Source organism: Sipha flava, unplaced genomic scaffold, assembly GCF_003268045.1.
Source record: "Sipha flava isolate LNK unplaced genomic scaffold, YSA_version1 134_pilon_pilon, whole genome shotgun sequence".
Lineage (NCBI taxonomy): Eukaryota > Metazoa > Arthropoda > Insecta > Hemiptera > Aphididae > Sipha > Sipha flava.
In genome coordinates, this window is record NW_020271760.1 from 2885179 (window position 1) to 2911038 (window position 25860).

General features: G+C 27.0%; 1 protein-coding gene across 5 annotated transcripts; it reads left to right on the plus strand.

The window, feature by feature from the left end:
* Window positions 1–26: 26 nt before the first annotated feature.
* On the plus strand, window positions 27–16189 carry LOC112679314 (U4/U6.U5 tri-snRNP-associated protein 2-like). Of its 5 annotated transcripts, XM_025549072.1 has the most exons (10): window positions 522–656; window positions 718–844; window positions 12505–12654; window positions 12735–12848; window positions 12946–13347; window positions 13518–13804; window positions 13880–14008; window positions 14088–14149; window positions 14236–14458; window positions 16045–16189. In XM_025549072.1, exons 2-10 carry the CDS (start codon window positions 724–726, stop codon window positions 16069–16071), a joined length of 1515 nt encoding a protein of 504 aa, XP_025404857.1. In that variant the 5' UTR covers window positions 522–656; window positions 718–723; the 3' UTR covers window positions 16072–16189. The 5 variants fall into 5 exon arrangements, with proteins under 5 accessions (XP_025404855.1, XP_025404854.1, XP_025404853.1 ...); XM_025549071.1 differs by lacking the exon at window positions 16045–16189 and having other exon boundaries at window positions 14236–14554; XM_025549070.1 differs by lacking the exons at window positions 522–656; window positions 12505–12654; window positions 12735–12848; ... (4 more) ...; window positions 14236–14458; window positions 16045–16189 and adding exons at window positions 27–205; window positions 249–489; window positions 5482–8947.
* Window positions 16190–25860: the final 9671 nt, after the last annotated feature.

Sequence of the window (25860 nt, forward strand, 5' to 3'; positions counted from 1 at the left end):
ATGGACATGGAGAAAAAAATAAAATGTGAGGTACTAGTGGATAAATCGACGTTTCGGAGAGTGTACAATAATTTATATATTTTAGTTATACTGTTTGCAAATGAATTGTTACTTTTCCATTGACAATTTTGGACTATTATTACAAATTAATCGCAGTATTAGTTGTTTTATATGTTCATAACCATCCTATTGTGTGTTTTTTGAAGTAAGATTTAATCATTAATATTTTGCTAGTAAAAATCTAAAAGGATTTGTTCGTCGGTGCGAGCTTCCAGAGAAACGTTACACCAACGTTCCATCCGTTAAAGAGTTGGCGGCCGTATTGAGTATTTGGGCGGGTAACTCAAGTTCGCTTTGTCCGAAAACCACAGAACACGAATTTTTTTTACGATCCCGCCGTACGTAGCGTTTCTATTTTCACGTTTATGAAGTTGGCTGATAAAAGCAGTGTCTGTCATCTCTATCGCCTGTACGAACATAATAGCATAGGTACCTGGGATATTTAATGTTATTATGATTTCGTTTTTTATCAGTTGTCGGCACACTTGGTTTACTCACCCGATTTATGTGATTAAAAAACAATAAAATTATAAAATTTAAAGCAATGCTTTTGAAATTAAAAATAATGTAAATCAAATGCTGTGTACTGTCAATCTGTAGGAGTGATTATGTTTTTTCATTCTCGTATCAATTTCTCACTTATTGACGTCGTTTTAGGTGTAAATGGCATCGTTTAATCAAGGTGCAAACGAAAACAAACAAAATGGGAAGAGGAAATGGAACGAATCACATACGGATATGGATAGGAACTCTAATGAAGACGAGGATGACAACAAAATCACTGGTAAACGATACATTTCATTAAATATAAACCTTTGACTTTATAAAAGTCAACAGTACAAATTAATAATATGCGTTGTATGAGAGTTGCACTTATATTAGATTGAGTGTTCCAATAAAATATGTTCTTGTCTTCCCTACTTGTTAAACATTTTTAATCTGTGTAAATATTAATTTAACTTGCGAAGAGTATGATTTGAAAGAATTAATAAAACAAAATATTACATAAAAATAAATTTAATTATAAAAATACCAACTGGACAACATATTAATTATGTTTTGTATTATCAATTAATGTTATATGAAGATATTATACATAAATATTTATTTTTTCCTTTAAATTATAATTCTTTATATGATTACGTATATAACTTTTTATAGATTTATTTATATTTCTATGTTATTAAAATAAGTTAGCATAATTTTCTGAATATTATAAGATGTTTAATAATATAGGCTTTCAATAATGTATTTATAAATATAATATATACATCTGGTTATAGTGTTCCAAGTGGATTAAGTAGAATAAATCAATGTTTGATAACTAACTAATTTTAGCTATGTATTGGTAAGTAATGATTATTTGTAAACAATTAAACAAGTATAAATATTAATAATGTATTAAGGTCTTGTATTGATATGAAATCAATTGGACTAATGTAAAGTGTAGGTTTAACATTTTATCTCAATCAAGTTCTGGATCCAAATTTTTATTACATTTTTAATATTCTACTATGTAAAAAAAAAAAAAAAATGGTATGGAATTATCAAATTTTTATTCTGTTAAAAATGTGTAATTAATATTTAAGGAGAACTTTAGAATCTTGTCAGTGTTAAGTATAACCAAAAATATGGTAGAAAAAAATCTTGGAGGTACCTTATATGAGAATAGATGTATGTATAATAGTATTAATGTTAGTGATACATGATTTCATGAGTTGAAAATTAAGTTATAAAATATGTATGGAATTGTAATTTTAGAGTTAGGTAAAATAAGTTTTTAATTCTTATAAAAATAAAATTTAATTTTCTTAATTTTTTTAGTAAATTGTTTTTTAATTAGGTATATAAGTATATAGGTATAAGTAACTTGCTAACAAAAACTAATTACATTTTAAATTTAATTAATAAAATAAAAATTTCATAATATTAGAATTTTATATTAAAATTAATTGTATGCTTATTAATATTTTATCATAAATGACAAATTTATTTTTAATTATATGTCTGTAATAATATTTAAAAAAATAAGTACTGCAATAATATAAATAAAATGTATCTATGAATTAAATCATTGATTTATATTTTTTCTTAAATATTTCCATGTTTAACTACAAATTAAAAATAAAATTATACCTATTTATTTTTACAAATGATATAGTTCATATAAAAAATATGTTTTCTAGTGAAACTATAATTATTTCTTTTTGAATTCATACTTAAGAATTTCGGTTACTTATCATTTTAAAAGTAAAATATATATTTATGATTATTGTAACTTAAGTAATTAATGAAAATAATCTTTGAAATCCTGTAGTGTAATAAAATTCAACATTACTTAAAGTATTACTTATTCCTTCATTTTTACTACAATTATATAACAGTAATTGTAAAACCTATTATGTTTAATGTTCTTTATGTTATATAAAATACTGTTGTGTACTTATTCTTTGCTCAGGTAAGGCACATGATTGTTCTTTAAATATAATTGTTGAGCATTAATATGTATTTGACACTTTTAATTGTGTTTATAGATTTTGTATTTAACAAAACTTAAACATGTTTCTTTTTTAAAAAAGAATGTTCATTTTCATTAATTATAATCTGTATATATACATATATATGTTATGGGTAATGTTAACATTTGGATAATGTCAACATTAGCTGTCTGTTATGGCTAATGTGTAATTTTTCGTTTATAAGCATGAATTTTTAACATTATTCGGATAATGTTAACCTTAACCAGTTAATATTGGATAATGTTAAAAGTTGTATATTAAATAGACTATAAAGTTTTTATTAGCATTCTATACAATAATAAAGTGTCAGACTTCCAGAGTGTAATATTTTATCTTGATTTGTAACTGAGTTAGTCAGTTATCTTACCGATAAAGTGAACAATATATCGATATATTGATGTGTAAGTGCAAATCGTTTAGCATTTTGTGCAATTCAAAATGTTACCAAGCATGTCATGTAATATTAAAGGTTAAAACATAAGCATTTTAATTCTATAGGTACTTAAAATAATATTTTAAGAAATAATTTATAATATAAAATGAAATTCAATATTGTATTATTAGTTGGTTAGATTATTAAAAATATAAAATAAATTCTTATTAATAATATTATGTATTTTATAGTAATTACTAATTTATTGTATGTTAAATATATTTAATATTGTTAATGATTTACAGTGATTTTATTTCATGCACGTTTAATTGTTATGGTTATTAAAACATTATCTAAAAATTCTTGGCTAATATCATATACGATTAATGTTAACATTAGCCAATATTAAATAATATTCATGGTGGTTAATGTTGACTTTAGCCGGATAATTTTGACATTATCCAAATGTTAACATTACCAGTAATATATATATTTTATTTTTTTTATTTTCGCAATATTAGCTTATTGTGTAGTTGAATTTATAATTTTATTTATTTTATTTATGATCTTTTATTAAACTTTCATACTTATTAAATTAATTTAATTTGTTTAATTGTTGTTTGAGAACTAAGTATAATTATATATAGTTATTTCATGTCATCCATCTTCAAATTTTTTTTGCTATATAATTAAATATAATCTGATTATTAAGTATTTCCTAACCTAACGTTTCAACCATATTTCAAACTATTATTAGTTGAATCCATTGAAAGATTATACAATGTTTATTTAAATTATGTACACAAGTAAAATAGGTAAATAACATTTTTACAATTTATTATTTTATCTTACAATATTACAATATTATAATTTTAAATGCTTTAGATTTAATGCAGTATCTTTTCATGTAAAGCATATAGCTTATATACTTCAATTTATCTTTGTACAATTGTAAAATAACCATAATATTTTCAATTAAAAATATTAAAATTTATAATTATTATTTATCATCAATTTTCAAATTCTTAGGATGTTAATGTTTTTAAAAATGTATAAAATTTATTTGTTTTTAATTTAATTAAAATTGAACATTGTACATGTTGTGTATCTAGTATTATATTTTTGAATGTAAAATTATTTTCAAACTTATGTGATTTACTCATGACATAAGATATACATATTGTAGGAATTTTGTAAATATATAATTAATTATGGGTATGTTGTGTTTAAGGTTAAATCAGTTAAACATATTAGTCATTAACTTGTTAATTTATTTATACTGGTTAATGTTCGTGTTAGATCAGTATAAATTCCAGATTTATCAATGTAATTTTTATAATTTATATTATTTGTATGGTTGATATTTTAATACCTAAATAAAATTCATCATTTGTTATACTTTTTTTTTACAAATGTATTTATAACATTTTTTTTTTTTTTATAACCCAATTGAACTGAATTGTGTTTATTTGTAGTATTTTTTTTTGATAATCATTTATTATAAAATTAAGTGTATAAAGTTATATATTGAACCAATTTTCAAAAATTATTGAATACATTTCCTATATTATAATTTTTTTATTTTTATAAGACTTAAATAATATTTTATATTAAGTGGTACTTATTTAAATATAATATAAATCTAGTAATTACTTGGATAAAAGTAAAGTTTTATTTTTGGAGAATTTTATATTTTTTATTAATAATATGTCATTTTAATTATTTACTGATGGTTATAATTAAAAATACTTATTCATCTAAATTACTATTGATCTATTATTCCATTATTTATAAATGGTTTGTAGGGATTATTAAATTAATTACATTTGTTAAAGTTGGTTGTTATCAATATTTATTTATACATTTAATCTGCACTTATATGTATGTATTGATTAGGATTATAAAAACATATTTCAAAGTGCTACAATATATCAATTAAAGATTTTTATTTAAATATTTTTGTTAGATATGTTCTATTATAGCTGAGGGGTTATTTCATATTTCTACAATGTGGTTTAAAAGTGAGTGTTTTATTTGGTAGTTGTAGTTTCATTTAGTATATTCGATTCAAATATAACATTTTATTTATAAAGTACAATTTAGGTATGTTCTATTTAGGTATTTTAAATAAATAATTTTTTTTAATAAAATAAAGTCTACCATTAATAGATTAAAATAGACTTAAGTGAATAATTACATTTAGGTGGTAAATAAATTAAATTAGTAAATTTTAAATTAATAATTTGTAGTATAAAAAAATAAAATATAGTTTTTTAGTTCTGAATTATAAAATGTAATGTATCTGTTGGTTTAAAATAAATGTATGCAAATAATTGATTTAAAAACAATTATTTTAAATGTGACTCACATATAAAATGCATACATATTATAATACTCATTAGGCCTAATTTTAAAAATTGAAAATTAAAAACCTTTTTTTATAAGTTGTGATTTTGATTTTACTATCAATTAGGCTAAGTAATCATAATTTACTTGGCCATTAACACTAGTTTTGGTGGTTCCATACAGAGATGGAGCAAGGTTACCAGGAACTCTGCAAAACTCAACCAACCATTCTTGTTGAAGATTTTGAGCCAATGAAGCCACTTGAAGAAGAAGAATTGATGGAAGCATCTTTAACTACTGATCGTAAACAAGTTATTGTTGGTATATGTGCAATGAAAAAGAAGAGTTTTTCTAAACCAATGAAAGAAATTCTCAATAGGCTTGCTGAATTTGAATATTTAAAAATGATAGTTTTTGAAGAAGAATTATTGTTAAAACCCATTGAAGAATGGCCTATTTGTGATTGTTTAATATCTTTTCATTCCAAAGGATTTCCTCTTGAAAAAGCTATTAGATATGCTGCACTCAGGAATCCATTAGTTATAAATAATTTACCAACTCAGTTTGCACTTCAAGATAGAAGACAGGTATATTCAATTTTGGAATCTGAAGGGATTTTAATTCCTAGGTATGCAGTATTAGATAGAGAATCGCAGGACCCAAATTTACATGAATTAGTAGAGTCTGAAGATCATGTAGAAATTAATGGAGTTGTGTTTAATAAACCATTTGTCGAGAAACCGGTTTCTGCTGAAGATCATAATATTTATATTTATTATCCTACTTCAGCAGGAGGTGGTAGTCAAAGGCTATTTCGTAAAATTGGTAGTCGAAGTAGTGTCTATTCTCCAGAGTCTAGAGTTAGAAAAACTGGTTCTTTTATATATGAAGATTTTATGCCAACTGATGGAACTGATGTGAAAGTATATACAGTTGGTCCAGATTATGCTCATGCAGAAGCACGTAAGTCACCTGCACTTGATGGTAAAGTTGAACGTGATTCTGAAGGTAAGGAGATACGATATCCTATTATCCTCAGTAATTCTGAAAAAATGATTTCTCGTAAGGTGTGTTTAGCATTTAAACAAACTGTTTGTGGCTTTGATCTATTACGAGCAAATGGTAAATCTTTTGTTTGTGATGTTAATGGATTTAGTTTTGTTAAAAATTCAAATAAATATTATGATGATTGTGCCAAAATATTAGGTAATATGATACTTAGAGAATTAGCACCTACACTTCATATACCTTGGTCAGTTCCTTTTCAGTTAGATGATCCTCCTATTGTTCCTACTACTGTTGGAAAAATGATGGAATTACGATGTGTTGTAGCTGTCATAAGACATGGAGATCGTACTCCTAAACAAAAAATGAAGGTTGAAGTTAGACATTCCAAATTTTTTGATGTATTTGAAAGGTATGGGGGTAAGACTAAAGGAGAAGTTAAATTAAAACATCCTAAACAACTTCAAGAAGTTTTAGATATTGCTAGAGCGCTGTTGGATGAAATTGAGCATCATGAAGCTGACCAAGAACTTGAAGAGAAAAAAAGGAAACTTGAGCAATTAAAAAGTGTTTTAGAAATGTATGGTCATTTTTCAGGAATTAATCGTAAAGTTCAAATGAAATATCAACCTCATGGAAGACCAAGAAAAGAACATAATGTAAACTTTAAACAAGATCCATCACTTGTTCTTATACTTAAATGGGGGGGTGAACTAACACCAGCAGGTAGAGTTCAAGCTGAAAAGTTGGGACAAATATTTAGATGTATGTACCCTGGAGGTCAGGGTAGAAATTCAGATACTCAAGGATTAGGTTTGCTTAGATTACATTCTACTTTTCGTCATGACTTAAAAATTTATGCAAGTGATGAGGGTAGAGTACAAATGACAGCTGCTGCATTTGCTAAAGGATTGTTAGCACTTGAAGGAGAATTGACACCAATTCTTGTACAAATGGTCAAAAGTGCCAATACTAATGGTTTATTAGACAATGATCGTGATTCTAGTGAACAACAGAATATGACTAAAGAACAACTACATAAATTAATGCAAAATGATCGAATATTTACTCCTGAAGATCGAGCAATGATAAATCCCTCCAAAGCTATTAGTATTGATGAGGCATTAGATTATGTCAAAAATCCTGTTCAGTGTTGTGAAATAGTTCAAGAATTGATACAAAAATTAGTAGCTGTTGTAGAATCCAAAAAAGATGACCCTAAAAAAGCAGACACTGTTTTATATCATGGTGAAACTTGGGAACTCATGGGTCAACGGTGGTCAAAAATTGAAAAAGATTTTTATACTAAAAATAAAAAATTTGATATATCCAAGATTCCTGATATATATGATTGTATTAAATATGATTTACAACATAATCAACGAACTTTACAGTTTGAAGAAGCTGAAGAATTGTATACATATGCAAAATATTTAGCTGATATTGTTATTCCACAAGAATATGGATTGGATATTGATGAAAAAGTTACTATTAGTCAAGGAATTTGTACCCCTTTACTAAGAAAACTTAAATCAGACTTACAAAGAAATGTTGAAGAGCCGTGTGAAGAAGCAGATGATGAAACTGTTAATAGATTAAATCCAACTTATTCTTATGGAGTATTAAGTCCTAGAAGACATGTCAGATCGCGTTTATATTTTACTAGTGAGAGTCATATTCATTCATTATTATCTATTTTGAGATTTGGTGGCTTATTAGATATAAACAATGACGAACAATGGGGTCGAGCTATGGAGTATGTTAGTATTGTTTCAGAACTCAATTATATGACCCAAATAGTAATTATGTTGTATGAAGACCCTACCAAAGATGTAAAATCTGATGAAAGATTTCATGTAGAATTACATTTCAGTCCTGGTGTTAATTGTTGTGTTAGAAAAAATTTACCGCCTGGTCCTGGTTTTCGACCACAAACTGGTAGTAATTTCAAAACCAAGCAAAAAGATTTTGAGGAAGATGACTCATTAGATGAAGATGAAGGACATAGTAGATTTTCCGTGACAGAACCACAAATTGAAGAGGAAGAAGAAGATCATAGTCGCTTTTCAATCACTGAATACGAGAAAAAGGATTCATCTGAACCACCTACATTTTCTGAAGATGACACTTGTGATGGACCTCTTAAGTTCAAATTTTGTCAACCACAAAATGCTACAGCCAAGAGACATTGTTATTTTTCCCATTTATTTTCTGCATCGCCTCCAACAAGTAGTTTATTTAGCACTGCTGTTATAAGTGGTTCTTCTAGTACTTCAGACTTGCATGATTTAATGACTGGTCCATCAAGTTATGCTGGTTCAATAATTGGTTGTGATGGAGTTCCGCCAATAAGACCTTTGGAAACATTGCATAATGCATTGTCATTGAATCAAGTTATAACTTTTTTTGATAAAGTTATTAATAATGAAGAACCAAGTTCTCCAGAAATTTGGCCATGATTATGTATATTAATTTTATATTATCATTGGTTAATTATTTAGCGTGTTAAATAATTACTTCAATTTTTAAAAATTTATATGTATACTTGATATTTGAATAAAGTGTTTATTAAAACTATATTTATTTATACTTTTAAAATTATTAACGGTTCTCAAACATTCTTTTTTGATATACAGCTTTTTTAATTAATTAAATATTGTGAGATATTGAGCATTTACTTAATTTTCAAATGTCATTATATCTGTATTTTTATAAAATTAAAGCATTTGTTAAATTAATACAAGAAAATAATATTCTCTTATCATAAATTATTATCTTATTTGAATAAAAAGTAGTCTTGAGATATTTTACTTAAATATTACGATTAAATTAAGTTTGATGTATACTTCAAAATAATTACTTCCATTGAACATGTTTGAGAATTACTGATAAAAGAAAGGTAGTAGATTTTATGTGATTTTTATCTTTACAGCTTTTAAATCTAAGTAACCATCTGTTAATTAATGTAAGTACCTGAATTTGTAAATATTATATGTTGTTGAATATTTTTGTGGACCAAAAATTCATGTTTAAATTATTTATCAAATTTTTATATTATTTGATTATTATGATTTACCTAAAATATGAATACAGATATGCAAAATTCATAGTTGATAAGTTATTGCATTTATTTTTTAGAAATTGTACATTTAAATGTTATATCTATTGTTCAATTGTTATCTTTTATTTCAAATACTTATCTTAATTGTTGTTAAAATACTGGAGATAAAAATTTGATTTGATTTTAAACCATCAGAAAAATGTAATAAAAATTGTGGCTGTAAGCATAAATTGTAAATACTTATCCACAAATATATATTTTTTTTTAGAAAAAAGATTATTGGTTATTATTAGTATTTAAATCAATTTTATTATTATACTAATGCATACAATTAAAACATTTAAAATAAAAAATTTTTGTTTTTATTTATTGTAACTGGAAGTATATATTCCAATGTGTAATTTTTTCTACTTCTTAAAACATAATTATGAATATTTTTTGGGGTTTGGAGATAATTTTAATTAATTCAATTTTAATATTCATCCTATTTTGTTTTAGCATAAAGTTTTGTGACGTTTAATTAAATAAATTATTATTTTAGTTATATTGTCTTAGGTCGTCTATTTTTGTTAAAATATAATGTATTTATTTTGCATTTGATTTACTATTTGAAGATAGTGTATAATAGCTAAATTTTTGTTAAATTTGAAACATGAATTAATAAAATTAATTAAAAGCAATTATTTTCATATGTTATATAACTAAATTTAAAATTGAAAATAATAAATAGTTAGGAATAGTAATATTTAATTTACAATTTTATACAGGAACAAAATTATAACAAAATTATTTATTTACAAATTTATATTATATTTTATTTATATTTTTTAGTATATGATACAGTTTGAGTAAATACATTTTAAATAACTCATATTGAATATTTGTAAAGTAACAAACAATAATTAACAAAAATAAAATAAATTAAATTATTAAAATATCTATATAATAAAAGTATTTATATTGTAGCTCGGACAAGATATTTTTAATATTTCATCATTATCAACATATTTTTCATACTTGATACAATTTGGGCTCACATGTTTAATCGAGGAAAATATTTCGCTTCTATTTAGTTATTAATGTATGTATGGGTCCTGTTTTATAATCAGTGTCATTGTTTCATTTTAATTCAAGGATGGACAAATGATATTCTTATACATAGAAATATAGGGTTTTTAGCACCCTTGAGTTCAAATTTAGCACTGCTGTTTTTTTTCTCCAAATCTATTTAATCTATAGTAATTACAGTTAAATACCATTTAGTTTTATTTTCAGCAATTTCAGCACCCCCAATATTTGGGTTCTATTTGCGCTCATGTTCTTATATCATTTACTTTCAAAAAATTATTCACTTGGCCTTAAAACATATAAAATAAATATTATTTTTATTATTTTAAAACAAAATAAGTCCTAATATTTTGCTTTTATGTGAATTGAGGGAGTTTAGGTATTGAAATTAAGTCTCTTATTCTATATCGTAAATCAGGATAAAAATAATTGTGTCGTAAGTTAATGTAGAGTGTGAATAATTCACAATGTATACATTAATAACAAAGGTTTTACTGAAAAAATGCAAGTGTCCTTAGTGCTTGAACCAGTAAATATTTTTTCAAATCAGATGTATACTACCTATTTACATCCAGCCACTACTAAAATAATCTTGTACAAAATGTGTTACATTTTAATAGCTTTTTTATAGTATTTTTGAGTAACATTCTGTATGTTAATTGATGGTATACTGAACAATTTAATAATTGTCTTACTCTAAGTATCTCACTGGTAAACTCATTAACAGAAAGTGATAAATATATTTATTTTAAAATCATGTTATTAAATTGATATTCATTTTTAGTATTGTTGAACAAATTAATAATGTATTGTATTAAAGTTACTTGGTTTTATTAATATATGATATTCATATTTTTATAAAAAAAAACATTGTTTGATTAATATACAATGTTTAAATTAATTTATTATTTTTAATTTTATTAAATATTTTTTTTTTTTATTTATGATAATGCATGTGTAGATTAAATAGTACCTATTTATAGTAAATGTTCAAATAATTAATTATTAATAATTTACATCTTCATTCTTTTAAATTATTACTAAAATACTTATTTTTTTATTTCTTGAGAGTATATACTTTTTTTAATTTGTAATTTATTTTATTTAAATATTGTTAAAAATCTACGAATACTGTAATAAAAAAAACAACATGGTTTTACAATTTTTAATTTATTTTTGTAACTATATTTTTTTTTGGAAATAAACTATTATATTATCCTTTCTTCTTGGTTAGTATTTTATAGTGTAGTTCAGTAAACATATTGTCTTTAGTTAGTGATCCATATATGATGGTAACTATTCCATTATTTCTCCTATGGACTCATGTCAATAAAAAATGTTTAAAAGTTTTAGTATATCTATTTAATAGTTAGTATGTATTTGTAATATTAATGAATAATAATAAATAAAAAAAAGACATGATGCATTCAAGGGCATATACAAGAGGGGGATGTGGGGTTCAGACCCCCCATAGGCCCTTTTAAAATTCTATAAAATAGTTTTCTTAATGTAAGGAAATTATAAGGAAACAAAATAATATTGCAAGGATTTATTGTAAATTATTATTTTGACAAATTCAATATATATATATATCTTTTATTATTTATTATTTAAATGTACAGGTACTTGGGTTTAGGAATTTTCCTTCCATAATAATTTGTTTGCAACTGATCCCCTCCCCATACAAAAGTTATATATACATCACTGGATGCATTCTAGAAATTGGACGTGTTAATAAAATCGTCTACCATTATTTATTTTCTGTTCTGACGTTTTTTTTTTATATATATATATATATATATAATGTGATTACTGATTAGTTAAAAAAATATTTATAGTTATATTTATAATTTTTTTATTCAATTTTAAGAATTAAAAGAAAGGATTAATTACTTAATAACTTAATTTTGAACATATTTATTTTTAATTCCTTTGTTTTTAAATGCAAAATGTGAACTTTTCGATGGAATGTACGATCTGTCATTGAACATGGTACAATAAACTTTAAATTGATTATTTTGCTTGTATTAAAATTAAAAAAAAATATATAACTTCGTATATTACTGTTGTAGATAATTGGATGAAAAAAGTACATCGTTTGTGCCCTTATTTGGATACGATCAATCGGCAGGTGTTGGATTTCGATTTCGAGAAATTATGTTCTGTATCGTTGTCGCGAATCAACGTTTACGCGTGTTTGGTATGCGGTAAATATTTTCAAGGTAATATCAATATTTGTGTTTATGATCGTATTTTTAGACTCGTAATTGAACTTATTATAATTTTTTTGTACTATTTGCAGGTCGTGGCACTAACACTCATGCCTATACTCATAGTGTTGCTGAGAGTCATCATGTTTTTTTAAATTTACAAACTTTGAAGTTTTACTGCCTTCCCGATAATTATGAAATAGTCGGTCAGTTGGATATAACAGAATTATTTTCTATTTTATTCCTCAATATTATTATATCATACTATCTTCCTAATTCGTTCTTGCCTCTTGTTGGTTTTAGATTCCTCTCTGGACGACATTAAGTATGTGCTGAATCCGACATTCACATCTAAACACATCGGCGAACTCGATAAGAGTGATAAGCGATCACGGGCGATTGATGGAACGTTGTATTTGCCGGGTATTGTGGGCTTAAATAATATCAAAGCGAACGATTATTGTAACGTGATTTTACAAGCACTATCTAATGTTACGCCACTCAGAGATTATTTTCTCGACGAAAAAAATTATGCTAAAATTAAACGTCCGCCTGGAGATAGCGTGTTTTTGTTGGTACAAAGATTCGGAGAACTCATGAGAAAATTATGGAACCCACGAAATTTTAAAGCGCACGTGTCGCCTCACGAAATGTTACAAGCTGTCGTGTTATGGAGTGGCAAAAAGTTTCAGTTTACTGAACAGGGTAATCATATAACTTATAAAACTTTAATAATAAAAATTAGTGGAAAAAAATTTATAACTTATTTTCTTGATGTTTAGTTCTATTGGTGTACCATATTCTCATTTTATTGTACCTTAAAATACTATAAAGGAAATTAGAATTGTTTTAAAATATAAATTATTTTATCATAGGTGACCCCATTGATTTTTTATCATGGTTTTTGAATTCGTTGCATAGAGCGTTGAATGGCAAAAAAAGTCGTAATTCTAGTATTGTTTACAAAACATTCATGGGCAGCATGCGTGTTAAGACTCGTAAGATCCCTCCTGTCGAATTGGATGAAAAACAAAGATTTAGCTTGTTATGTACTGATGAGTATGCAGAGCATGTGTCTGAGTCACCATTTCTTTATCTAACTTGTGATTTGCCACCTCCGCCATTATTCAAGGATGAAGTTATGGAAAATATTATACCACAAGTAAAATAAATATCTGAGTTTCTGAAGGTCATTGTATTATGGTTACATGTTAATAAAATATTCAATATTATTTAGGTTAGTTTATATTCACTTCTTACAAAATTCAATAATGAGTCAGAAAAAGAGTACAAGACTTATAAGGAAAACTTCATGAAACGTTTTGAAATCACTCAACTTCCACCATATTTAATTTTATATATTAAGGTATAAATATTATTTCTCATCTATTTGTATTTAACTGGATATTTTTTCCAATGGACATGGCCTTTGAATATTGTTTCAGAGATTCACCAAGAATACATTTTTCGTTGAAAAGAATCCTACCATTGTAAATTTTCCGGTAAAGTAAGTATTAAATATTTGTCTGGCGTTTCAATGTAAGGAGTAAAAAAAAAAAAAAAAATGGGTATTTATTGTATTATTGTTTCAAGGAACGTAGATTTCGGAGACATACTCACTCCCGAAGTAAAAGCAATGCACAAAAATACTTCCTACGATTTAATCGCCAACATTGTTCACGATGGAGAACCAAACAAAGGGACATATCGTGTACACGTGTTAAAACAAGGGAATAGTAAATGGTACGAGATGCAAGATTTGCACGTTAATGATATACTCCCACAAATGATTACTTTGACTGAAGCGTACATTCAGGTATTTATTAAAACTATGAATTTATCAATTATTTTTAGGATTTTAATTTTTTCCTTCAAATATAGTTATCTAGATTTGTAACACGAGTTACCCATTCCTTACAACATTACCATCCTCGAATTGTATTAACAGAAGTATAATTTTGTTTTATTAGGTTTAAAGTTTACATTTTTAATTTATGTACTATTTATAAATTAATTGCAAGAATATATTTTTAGTTTGTATGTAATTTTATAACATATATTATAGTGTTATTTGTATGTTGATTTTTTTTATCAACTTGAAATTATTATTTTTAAAGTAGATTTATAAATCTTATTACAAGTTTCTTAATATGTTCCAAATTAATTTTGCGTTCTCAGCAAAACATATTTTATTTTATTATCTTATAAAACGTTCTATAAATATTTTCTAATTACAATGAACTTATTATTTTTTAACTTAGACCATTTCAATTTCCATGAAATTTATACAGTTAGAAAAAAAGATGATAAAGCAACCTACTCATTTAAAAATAATTTTAAATCATGCAAGAAACCTACTTAGTTCAGCGGTTCTCAATCTTTTCGAGACTATTACCCGCGTACTGGGTAAGATATTAGTAAATACCCCTCCGTTAAAAAAGCACGTGTCAGACCTAACGTAAAACCTTCATGATTGGGTTATCGGTTATTGCAACACAATTAGACTGATTTATGGAACTGCAATGATGGCTTTATGTATTATCATTGAATATAAATACTAGTATTTATAATACTATTATAAATACTAGTATTTATAATCAATGGTATTATGTAAAGAATTTTTTTTTTCACTCATGTAAAAATGGTTCGTTTTGCAAAAGATAATCGAGAGTACACTGTATAAATATAATTTGAAGATAATAAAAAAGTAATAACTATAATAAGAGATTATGCATAATAAGTACACAAAAAAAAAAAGTCCATTCTTTACCCCTTCTTTTCTCATATCTATTATTCCACATTTTACTTATTGAACTTCTTTATAATATAACTTGCATGTACAGATTGTAAACAAATACTTATTTTTTAGAAAAAAAAATTTATTTCTCATATGAATCGAAATATATGACGAATAGTACATAAAATAATTGATGATAAATAACAACATTCATTACGGAAATCTTAAGAAGTTCTGAAAAATAATATTTGATTATTTAAATAAAATTATTTTATGATTTTTAACAATCATATAATTTTATTAATATTATTAAATAATAATAATAATAATAATAATAATAATAATAATTATAAATTATAATTAAATATATTTAGTTAAGTTTTAAATTAAATAATTATAATTACAATTTTTTTTAATAAGCTATTACTTTGAAAAATTTGTAGTTTTTTTTAAAAGTTTTTGAAAAATTACAGTTGTTTCTAGTGAGTTTTAATAATTAATATTTTCTAATAATAATTTGATTGTTAAATCAAACCTCGCTAAATTTTCACTCAAAATATTTTCTATAATAGCTATACTCAATATCAGCTATAAAAATAATACTTTAATTAATTTATATAGTGACAATAATTATGAAATTTTAATAACTCATGTATTTTTTTCAGATTTATAAACTCAGAACTGATAGCTGAATGATTGTTTTGAAGATATTTTGTATTAAATAAATTAATTTCTGTCATTTTTTTATTCTATAATATGTATAGATGAATGAAAGATTCAGTTTTAATATAAAGGTAATATAAATGGTAATTAATTTTTTAATTTCGTATAGATCATATAATTATTTGATTTCTATAGGAAATATTAAACCAACATTACATAGTGTAATGTATAAGATATAGTGTATAGTGTATAAGATCAAATTTTTTTTTTTTTTTTTATGAAAATTAAATTAATAATAGAAAATCAAATTATATGTGTGTATGTATATATATATATTGATTCATATACTCCATTAAATATAGCTTGTGGTGAGGTAAATAAAATAACAAATTTTGGTACCAGTTTTGAGTATCTTATATAAAAATTATGAATGCGAATGCTGTAGTAACGTTTCGCTGGCATCTGAAATGAAAAATAGATTTTCCTGGTTTGAATGGGTGTAAAAATGTTTGAATCGTGATTACAAATTTGTACAAATCATATAACAAATTTTGGTACTGGTTTTGAGTAGTTACTTTAACTTGCGGATGCCAGCGTAACTCACCTTAAATATGTTATACTGCGATAACGATTACGATGAACGATTACCTGGATGATGGTTCGGAAAGAAGCGGTACCCGCATTGACGCCACACACATTAATAACCATTTACAACTAACACACATCTCGGGTGGCGACGATGAGATTAGAAATTGTCTAAATGTTGCTCCTTAAATAAATACTATAGCAAGGCCCCTTAAATGTTTTTTTTTTTTTTTTAAAAAAAATTTGACTTTATTTGAAGAATTACGATCTATACATAGTACAATAAATAATAATAATAAGTTTACAGAAAATTATCAGGAATAAGCACATGAGGGAATCACACATTTGTGACACCTATTATATTTATAAGTATTTACTTAAGTTATCAAATCACGGCACCATTTCCTCTCGGGGCGTCTGGTTAGATTACCAAGAAGTGTTAGTGAAGCTAACTCATTGACTAGTTGGTTAGGAATATCTTGAAGTTTGGCGTGGAAGCGTTTGTAGTAGATAGCAGCTGTATCGTCGATGGAAGGTAATTTAAGGTCGGATTTTAGGGTTTCGTTCGAAACGAATCAGGGTGCACCAGTAATTAAGCGAAGAGTGATGTTTTGAAAAGCTTGTATAGTTCTCTTGTTGGAGTTTTTTAGCAGAACCCTAGATGACTATACCGTATGTCCATATTGGTTGAAGAAGAGTTTTATAGAGAAGGATTTTTATAGGTAGGGTAAGGTTCGAATGAAGCAGTGGCCTTAGCAGGTGAAGTTTGGAGTTAAGTTTCTTACACTTATCTTTAAGATGGAGAGACCAGGTAAGGCGTCTGTCAAACGTAAGACCAAGATATTTTATTTCTGTCGAGTGAGGAATGGTGATATTGTTGATTGTTACAGCTGGGCAGTTTAGAGGTCTGAGTAAGAAAGTCAAAAATGAGGACTTGGATTCATTGATTTTTATTTTCCAGTTGATGAACCACTGTGAGAGAATATTTAAGTGAATTTGTAGTTGATGAGATATGGTGATATGGTCAGAAGAAACTGATAATAGGGCTGTATCATTAACATATGTCCCAACTAAAGTATTTTCAGTTGTGGGCAGGTTCGATGTATATATGGTGTATAAGAAGGGAACAATATCACTGCCTTGAGGGACACCAGCAAATATAGGATATTGTTTTGAGTGTTGTAAGTTATAGCGAACATTAAAAGAGCGGTTGACAAGATAGGATTTAAGTATTAGGTATAAAAGGGCTGGAAAAATATTTTTTTAGTTTGAAGAGGAGACCATCATGCCAGATGGTATCAAATGCTTTCGCGACGTCCAGAAAGACACTGGCGCAATATTTTTTAGTTTTGAGTGCTGCGGAGATAGTGTCCGCAACCTTGTGAAGTTTATGAGTTGTGGTGTGGTGAGCACGAATTCCATCGAATTTTAGAAGGATGATATTTTTAATTTCTCCTGCTGTTACATTTCTCGGAGAGATAATAGCTCTTTCACATAACCACTGATAAGATTTATTGGACAGATTAAAAATGTCAGGATAAACTGTAGAAATCAACTCTTCCGCGTTATTGACCACCCGTCCAATCGTGTGATTGACAGAAATGTAACCATTTTCATTTTTTAAAGTTCCATTTTCAATTTTCAACAAATGTGCTGAAAAAATATCGTCTCCTCCGCATAAATTAACTCTCATGTTTGTTCGCAAATAAAGTTTTTCAATATAGTTCCATATATGAGAAGATTTTAAGCAAGCGTTAACGACATCAGCTCGAGTACCTTTAGGGATTACTGGTAAGGTTTGACGGAAATCACCAGCGAAAACAAATGTTATGCCACACATAAACTTGTTATTACACCTAAGATCTCTTAATGTTCGATCAATTGCTTCGATATGTGATCTATGAATCATTATACACTTATCCCATACAACGAATGAGGTTTCTTGAAGAATTTTTCCAAGAGGGCCATTTTTACGAATCGGACAAACGTATTCTGTATCAAACAATACATTTAACGGTAACTTGAAAGTCGAGTGAGCAGTTCTGCCGCCACTAAGGAGAGTTGCTGCTATACCAGATGAAGCTACTGCTAATGCAACTTTACCTGAGGATCTAATTTGAACCAACAATAAATTAATTAGGAAAGTTTTTCCTGTAACACCCGGAGCATCTAAAAAAAACTCTTCCTTGATGATTCATTACGCTTTTTGTAATAACATTAAAAGCATATTTTTGATAATTTACTAATTTTGGTAAATTGATTTTTACAAATTCTTGTAATTGGTTATTATCGTAAGAACGCAAAATTGAGAATTCAAAAGGATCAGATGCATTTTCATTTCGAACAGGTGAGTTTTTTCTTTTTGACCACGAACTTTTAATATTGCAGTATAACCTCCATCATCTGGTAATCTCCGTCGGTAAGTCGGATAACCATCATCTCCAGTTTGAGTATCCTTGACCAATTTGTGAGGGTATTTCTTACTACATTTTCTATTATTCATACATGGCGATCTAATATTTAACTCGCCGCGTGGGCCATGAATCATATTCTTGCATACTATTTCATAAAGTATAGGATCTCTGTCTTTGTTTGGTATCTCGGCAGAAATAATTTTATCAATTTCATCTGGCTGAATTTTCGTTTGTAACCACAAAAGAATGTGGTAGTATGGCAAACCTCGTTTTTGCCATTCAACACTGTAAACATAACAATTTACATCTCTGAAAATATATTTATTTTTTTATACATGCATAAACTTTTTTTAGTTTAAGATGAAAAACTCTAGAGATTATATCGTGTCTATCAAAAGACTTTTGGTCTTGAAATAATTCATTTTTTATTTCCGGCCATTCCGGGTTGCATGTGAAAGTAATAAATACATCTGGACGGCCAAATTTACGAACATAAGTCATGGCATCCTGATTTTTTTCATGCATATAACGTGGGGAGCCAGTAAATGAGGAGGGAAGAATTACTTGTTGCCCCACGTTATTAGCATTAATATTTGCATCATTGTTAACAGCATTTCGGAGGTGAACATAATCATTCGCACGTAGTTGTTTTTGATGGTTACGAATAAAGTGTAGTCTTTCAGAAATCATTTTTGCCATCATATCTACGGCGAATTGGCTGAATAATGTTTTGTAATAATATAGATAATTTAGACTTGTTTCTCTAACCATAAACCTATAAGAATAAAATTGCATGCAGGAGACAGTTTTTGTTCGATTTTGGTTATTTTTCTGTAAAATATTAATGTGATAACCGTCTTTGCTTCTAGTATACATCAATGGATATTGTAGTGCATCATAAGATCTATTCAATTCGGAAACTCGACTCAAGTGTCCACTCCGACCGTGCAGAACTATATCTCTGGGACCTTTATCTTCATTAACTAATAATTCAGCTACTTCATCGATGGTAGGTGCATTATATTAACCTCTGTGTTCATCTTGAGGAACTCTGTCAGCATGAATAATTAACTTAAAGTTTTGCAACTCATCAAAAGATCTCGACTCCAGATTAGATCTGAAACTCTGTATGAGGTGATTATATTCACGCAAAACTGTTTGCGATGATTCAATGAGACCTCTTTTAAAATTTGGAATCATCGTTATCGTTAGACCGTCGTAGTGTAACGTTACGTTTATCGCCACTTTATCGCTAATATAGTCCGTACGTGTACGTTGTTAATAACATACGTTATAAATTATTTCTCTATAATATTTTAAAATGCCCACATGCAATAGTTGTTCAAAATGGTATGCAAAATGTCAAAAATTATCTAAGGATGATGTGGATTATCTTAAAGAAGCTGATACTATTTGGAGCTGTCAAAAATGTTCTAACGTTAAAAGAGCTTCTCTTCGACTAGAAAATAATGTCAACTCAGGAAATGTAGATTTATCCGAAATAAAAGAAATAATTCTTCAACTCAGAGACAGTTTTCAAAATTTCAAGGATGATACTAGCAACAACTTTTATAATCTAAACTCTAAATTGAAACAATAAAAAATGAAAAATTAAATCAAAGAAAAAATACACGTCCGTTGTTCATAAATACGCACAATAAAATAACAAATTCACCGGATTAAACAAAATAATCACATGTCCGTCGTTCGTCAATTTGCGCGATAAACTGATAAAATAATTTAGTAATTGAGAGTCAAACATTAATTAAATTGAAGAAATTATCCAGTTTCTATATTTACTAGTATTATCTAAATTCTAAAATTAAATAATTGTATACAATTTTCTTATCGGGATTTTACATAGTAGGTTGGCGTCATATCGGTGAATTATTTCAAGTTGAGTGTTGACGAGATTTTTATGAAATATATATTATTAAATTATATAAAATTATTAAATGTTTGTGGTGTAACGAACGGACCCCCAGGGGCTCCGCGGAGCACAGTTTGGGAACCGCTGAAATAGATATTTGATCCGACTCTGACATAAAATATATTTGTAAAAATCTAGCATTATTTTCAATTTCGGGTAATAAACTACCTATTAAATGATGCACTTGACCCTGAATTTTAAAAGAGGGCATGATTTTTCCTTCAGCTATTTCGTTTGCTCCAAACGATGTGATTTGAAACAGAGTATTATACCGTCTAGAATTATCAAAGAAATGTTTTGATATAGGGTGAGAATTATCAATTAAACATTTAATTAGGCCTGGAAGTTCCTCAAATTGGTGTAAAACAACTTTACTCATAATCTTAATCGAGATGTAAGTACGTAACGAATCGTTGGTGATTAAAATGTGTCGGTTCGTTACGAGGCGTATACTTTTTTTTAAATATTTCTTTATATACCTACCTATTAATTTAGGTTTGTTCCTACAACAAACTGTTTTTATTCATATTGATAATCAGTATTGTTGTTGACATAAAATATATTATTCTTACAACAACTTACATTTGATCAGACTGATTATAGAAATATTATGGTAACAAATTATTTGATCAGTCAAAAAGAAATATTTTATTGAGTTAATAAAATTAATGATACTAATTATAAAATACTATGGTGTGCTAATGAAATATTTTGTTGAAATGATCACATATCATGATAGACACAAGGATAGTGTATTATCAAAACAATAAGACTTTTATCAAAATGATAAAATGTTTGTAATGTTCACTAATTAACAATTTGATTTTGTTCATTCAACAAATTTCTTTATGGGCTCTATATAGACAATACAATTGTTAATCCAATCTAGATTTTCATCAATTTTACTAAGGTTTTTTTTTCAGACATACATGTCATGTATTTACATTCTCTACTCAAAATTATTATACACTGCGATCTGAGGATAATTTATTACATGTTTACCGTAATAACGAAGTCAGTTTCCATAATTGATTGAAATCGTATAGCATATATTATAATCATAATAAGAATCTTTGTAACACGGCGCATCGTATAGACAATTTCATAACTCTCCGGTATTGAAGAATAGGGTTAAATATTTTTATTATTTATTTTAAGGGTTAAAATGTCAACCTCCATCTGTATAAATACATATATCACCTCACCCCCATTTCAAGATAAATTTTAGTGTTTTCGATTTTTTTTCAATACCAAGTTATAATACGCAATTTGTATGACAATTTTTAAAATTTTTACGATAAACCCTCGGTGCTAATTGCGTAAAGTTTAAAAACGTTGTTACCCCAGGCCCACCTCAAGGGAAATTTCAGTCTTTTCGATTTTTCGTGGGTAAATTTTTTATGGATCACATGTATATTTGAAATAATTATAAATTTAATTATAAATTTATTTATTAAAGTAATTATACCTGTCTGTGTAGTAGGCGATATTTTATTATCACCAATGGTATATCATGTGTAAACACTTCCATTGAACATACAATTTTCCATTGCATGTGTTATTTATTATTACTACTGTGAGCGAAGAGGATTCTTATATTTTTAAATCGTGTTTTTTTTTTAGTTTTTTATTGAAAATTTAACATTAAATTATTAAACTTTAATAATTATTCTTGTTGTTACTACTTTTATAACCATGTGTAAAATGTAGATATTAAACTTTAAAGCTCGGATTCGTTATATTTTGAAGCTGGATTGAAGAATGACATTCATTACGTATTTAATTGTATTTTTTATTATGAATTTAATAAACACGGAGTTTTTGGAGGATAGTAAATCAATGTAAGAAATTTTGGTGTAAAGTGATGTAATAGTAATAATAATAATGACCAAAATTAATTAATCGCATAGAAAAATAATAAGCACCCCACACAAATTTATAATATAAATAACGTATCTTTAATAATAATTGAAAACAAAAATATATAAGAAAAATTAAAAACCACATTTAAATAAAAAATATAATTATAAAAAAATATATCAGTGTATGTTACACTTAGTATATTATCATAATGAATGATAACAATCAAATTAAATAAACTTGTATTTTTAAATTGTAATAGTTGAAACTATGTCAATAAAAGGTCATGCAAGGATAAATCATCATCAGTCAATAAGGGGGGGGGATCTCAGGAATTTTTGTTTTACATTGAACTATTCAACCCTTATTCAACACCTTTAGATTACCGAAAAAAAATTTAAAAATTGCGTAAACCATCCCTATACTTCGCTCAACAAGGACTAGTTTTCTTCTTTTTGTAATAAGGTATCACCTCCTTATGTTCCCTCGCTTAAGAAATCCTGCCCACAAGTCCTACCAATACCAAAATCTCTGGACCCCAATCATCATGTTTTTATTGCGCTTTTCAGTTCTAAAGAACTTTCCTCTGTAATTTCCTCACGTTCTTCAATAGCCTCTGACTTGGATGGAATCTCAATCATTATCCTTCAAACCTTCTCCAACAAAGTTTCTACCCATCTTTTAAATATCCTTAATAATATCTGGGTTTCAGGCTCAATACCTGATTCCTAGAAGAAATTTCACGTTATTCCTATTCCTAAGTTCAACTCTTCTTCTGTCGCTCTCCTTGTAAAATTTTTAAATCTATTGTTAACACTCGTTTGGACTGGTTTCTGGAAAAGAACAACCTTGTCCCAAACAATCTTTTCGGATCCCGACGCGATATGGGTATTACAGAATGTCTATCAACTTTTGTTGGCCATGCGTATAAATCATTTTGCGATAAAGAATTTCCAAGTGCTGCATTCATATATGTATATCAAAGGCGTTTTCAATTGAGTACATATTTCTACACTGTTTTCTCTCCTTGCACCTCTACATATCCTAAGTTTGATTTTTAATTTCATTTCTTCATTATTTTCTCTACGAAAATTTAAATTCACTTCTCTTTTCGTCTCCGTTTCATACAGTTTATCATACAGAGGTCTCTCTCAGAGGAACTATGTCAGTCCTGTTTTATTTAATGTATACACTTCCCTTAAATGCCTCTTCTTAATCTCTTTAATTTTAAAGTTTTTCTTTACGCTGATGATATTATGTTATTTTCATCTAGCATATTTCTTGAAAGTTCAGTTGATACCTTAAAAATGCCTTAAGTACAATCTCATCCAAACTCTCTGACGCGTTTTTACTATTGCTCCAGATAAGTCACTATATGATTTTCACTCGCAGGCAATTAGTTATTCATCCTCATTTCATACTTGATAACCATATTATTTCTCCCTCATCCTCTGTCAATTACCTTGGCCTCAAACTCGACCTAAAAAACGAGATGAGTTCCTCACTTTAATTTCCTCCAAGGTATAATTTCTCGTTGGTCCAATTTTCTCCGGGTCTTATCTGGCACCAGTAGGGGGTCACATCTTTCTAGCCTCCTAAAAATATTATAATAAAATACGTAGTCAATAGAGCTAAATCCAACTATGGATCTTTCCTCAATGCCTCTTTCTCTCTTACTCATCAGAAAAATTCAATTCCATCCTGGCTTCTTTTCTTCATACGATCATCGAGACCTTGCAGTTATCTCCTCTAGTCAGCTTAGAGGTGGAATATTCCTGTTCTCCAATCGAACTAAGAAGGTGGCGCCTTGCTGGGATGTTTCTTCTGAAATGCCTATCTTTACCTAATCAATCTTTCATCAACAATTTTGTTTCTAACAAAACTTCTTGTACTTAAGCGCCTAAAACTTAGTTATAATGTAATTTCAAATTTATTTTAATACATAGATTTTTAAGTTTTTTTATTTTATTTATTCAATAAACTTAAATCAATTTTTTTTATTCCATTAAAGTTGAATACATTAACAAAACATAAGACTTTTATAATTGCTATCGACAGTTCGTGTACACATTTTAAATAATATTAATCATATTATTTCAAAAAAACTTTATGAGTTTGTATTTATTAATTTAAAGTTTATTAAATGTAACCATTTGAAGACTATGTGAAGTATTAAAACTTGCAATTAGTAATTGTGTACTTTTAAACCGTCAATATTATTAAATTGATGATATTCATATAACATTGCTGTACTTCACTGAATTATATATTGTTTTGATTGATGATAGGCATGAGTTACAGCTAAAGCATAAGGTCCAAAATCCAAAATACCCTTCAAATAAATAATTTTAATTTGTTCCAAAAAAGAGGTTGCAAGAATACTAAAACTAACTTACTTTCATTATAGTATGTCGTAACACGGCGCGGTGTATAGGCAATTTGGTAACTTACTTGCAACGCAAATATGAACAGTGCAGGAGAAATTACATGTATGACTTTGTGGTTGATATTCATAATGATTTATATTGTTTTATACATAGTTGTAGAGTATAGGAATATGAATAATGCAGATAAAAAAGATTAATTAAACATAATCGTATAAGAATCAATGAAAGTTTTTAATTTTAGACTAACCCTGTAATTTAATTGTGTGTAAATAAAAATAATTAATTAATTTAAATATAGATATTTAATACACGCGAAAATAAAATAGAATACAATTATAGTTTTAAGCATTGACGGTTTAATATTTTGAAGACATTGCACAGTGGGCTATGTAATGAACTCAACATATTTATTTCTTGTTGATGTACATTACTTTATTTATTTATTAAATACATTTAACAGGTATACATAAATTTCATACGCATATTTATATAATGAATGTAATAATAATAATAATACTAATAATAATAATAATAATAATCAAAATAACGATTCATAACGGGTACCCGAAATTTATAAATCGGGTAATACCCGTAAAACCCGGGTAGTACCCGGGTATTCGGGTATTAAGAGCACTAGTCGAA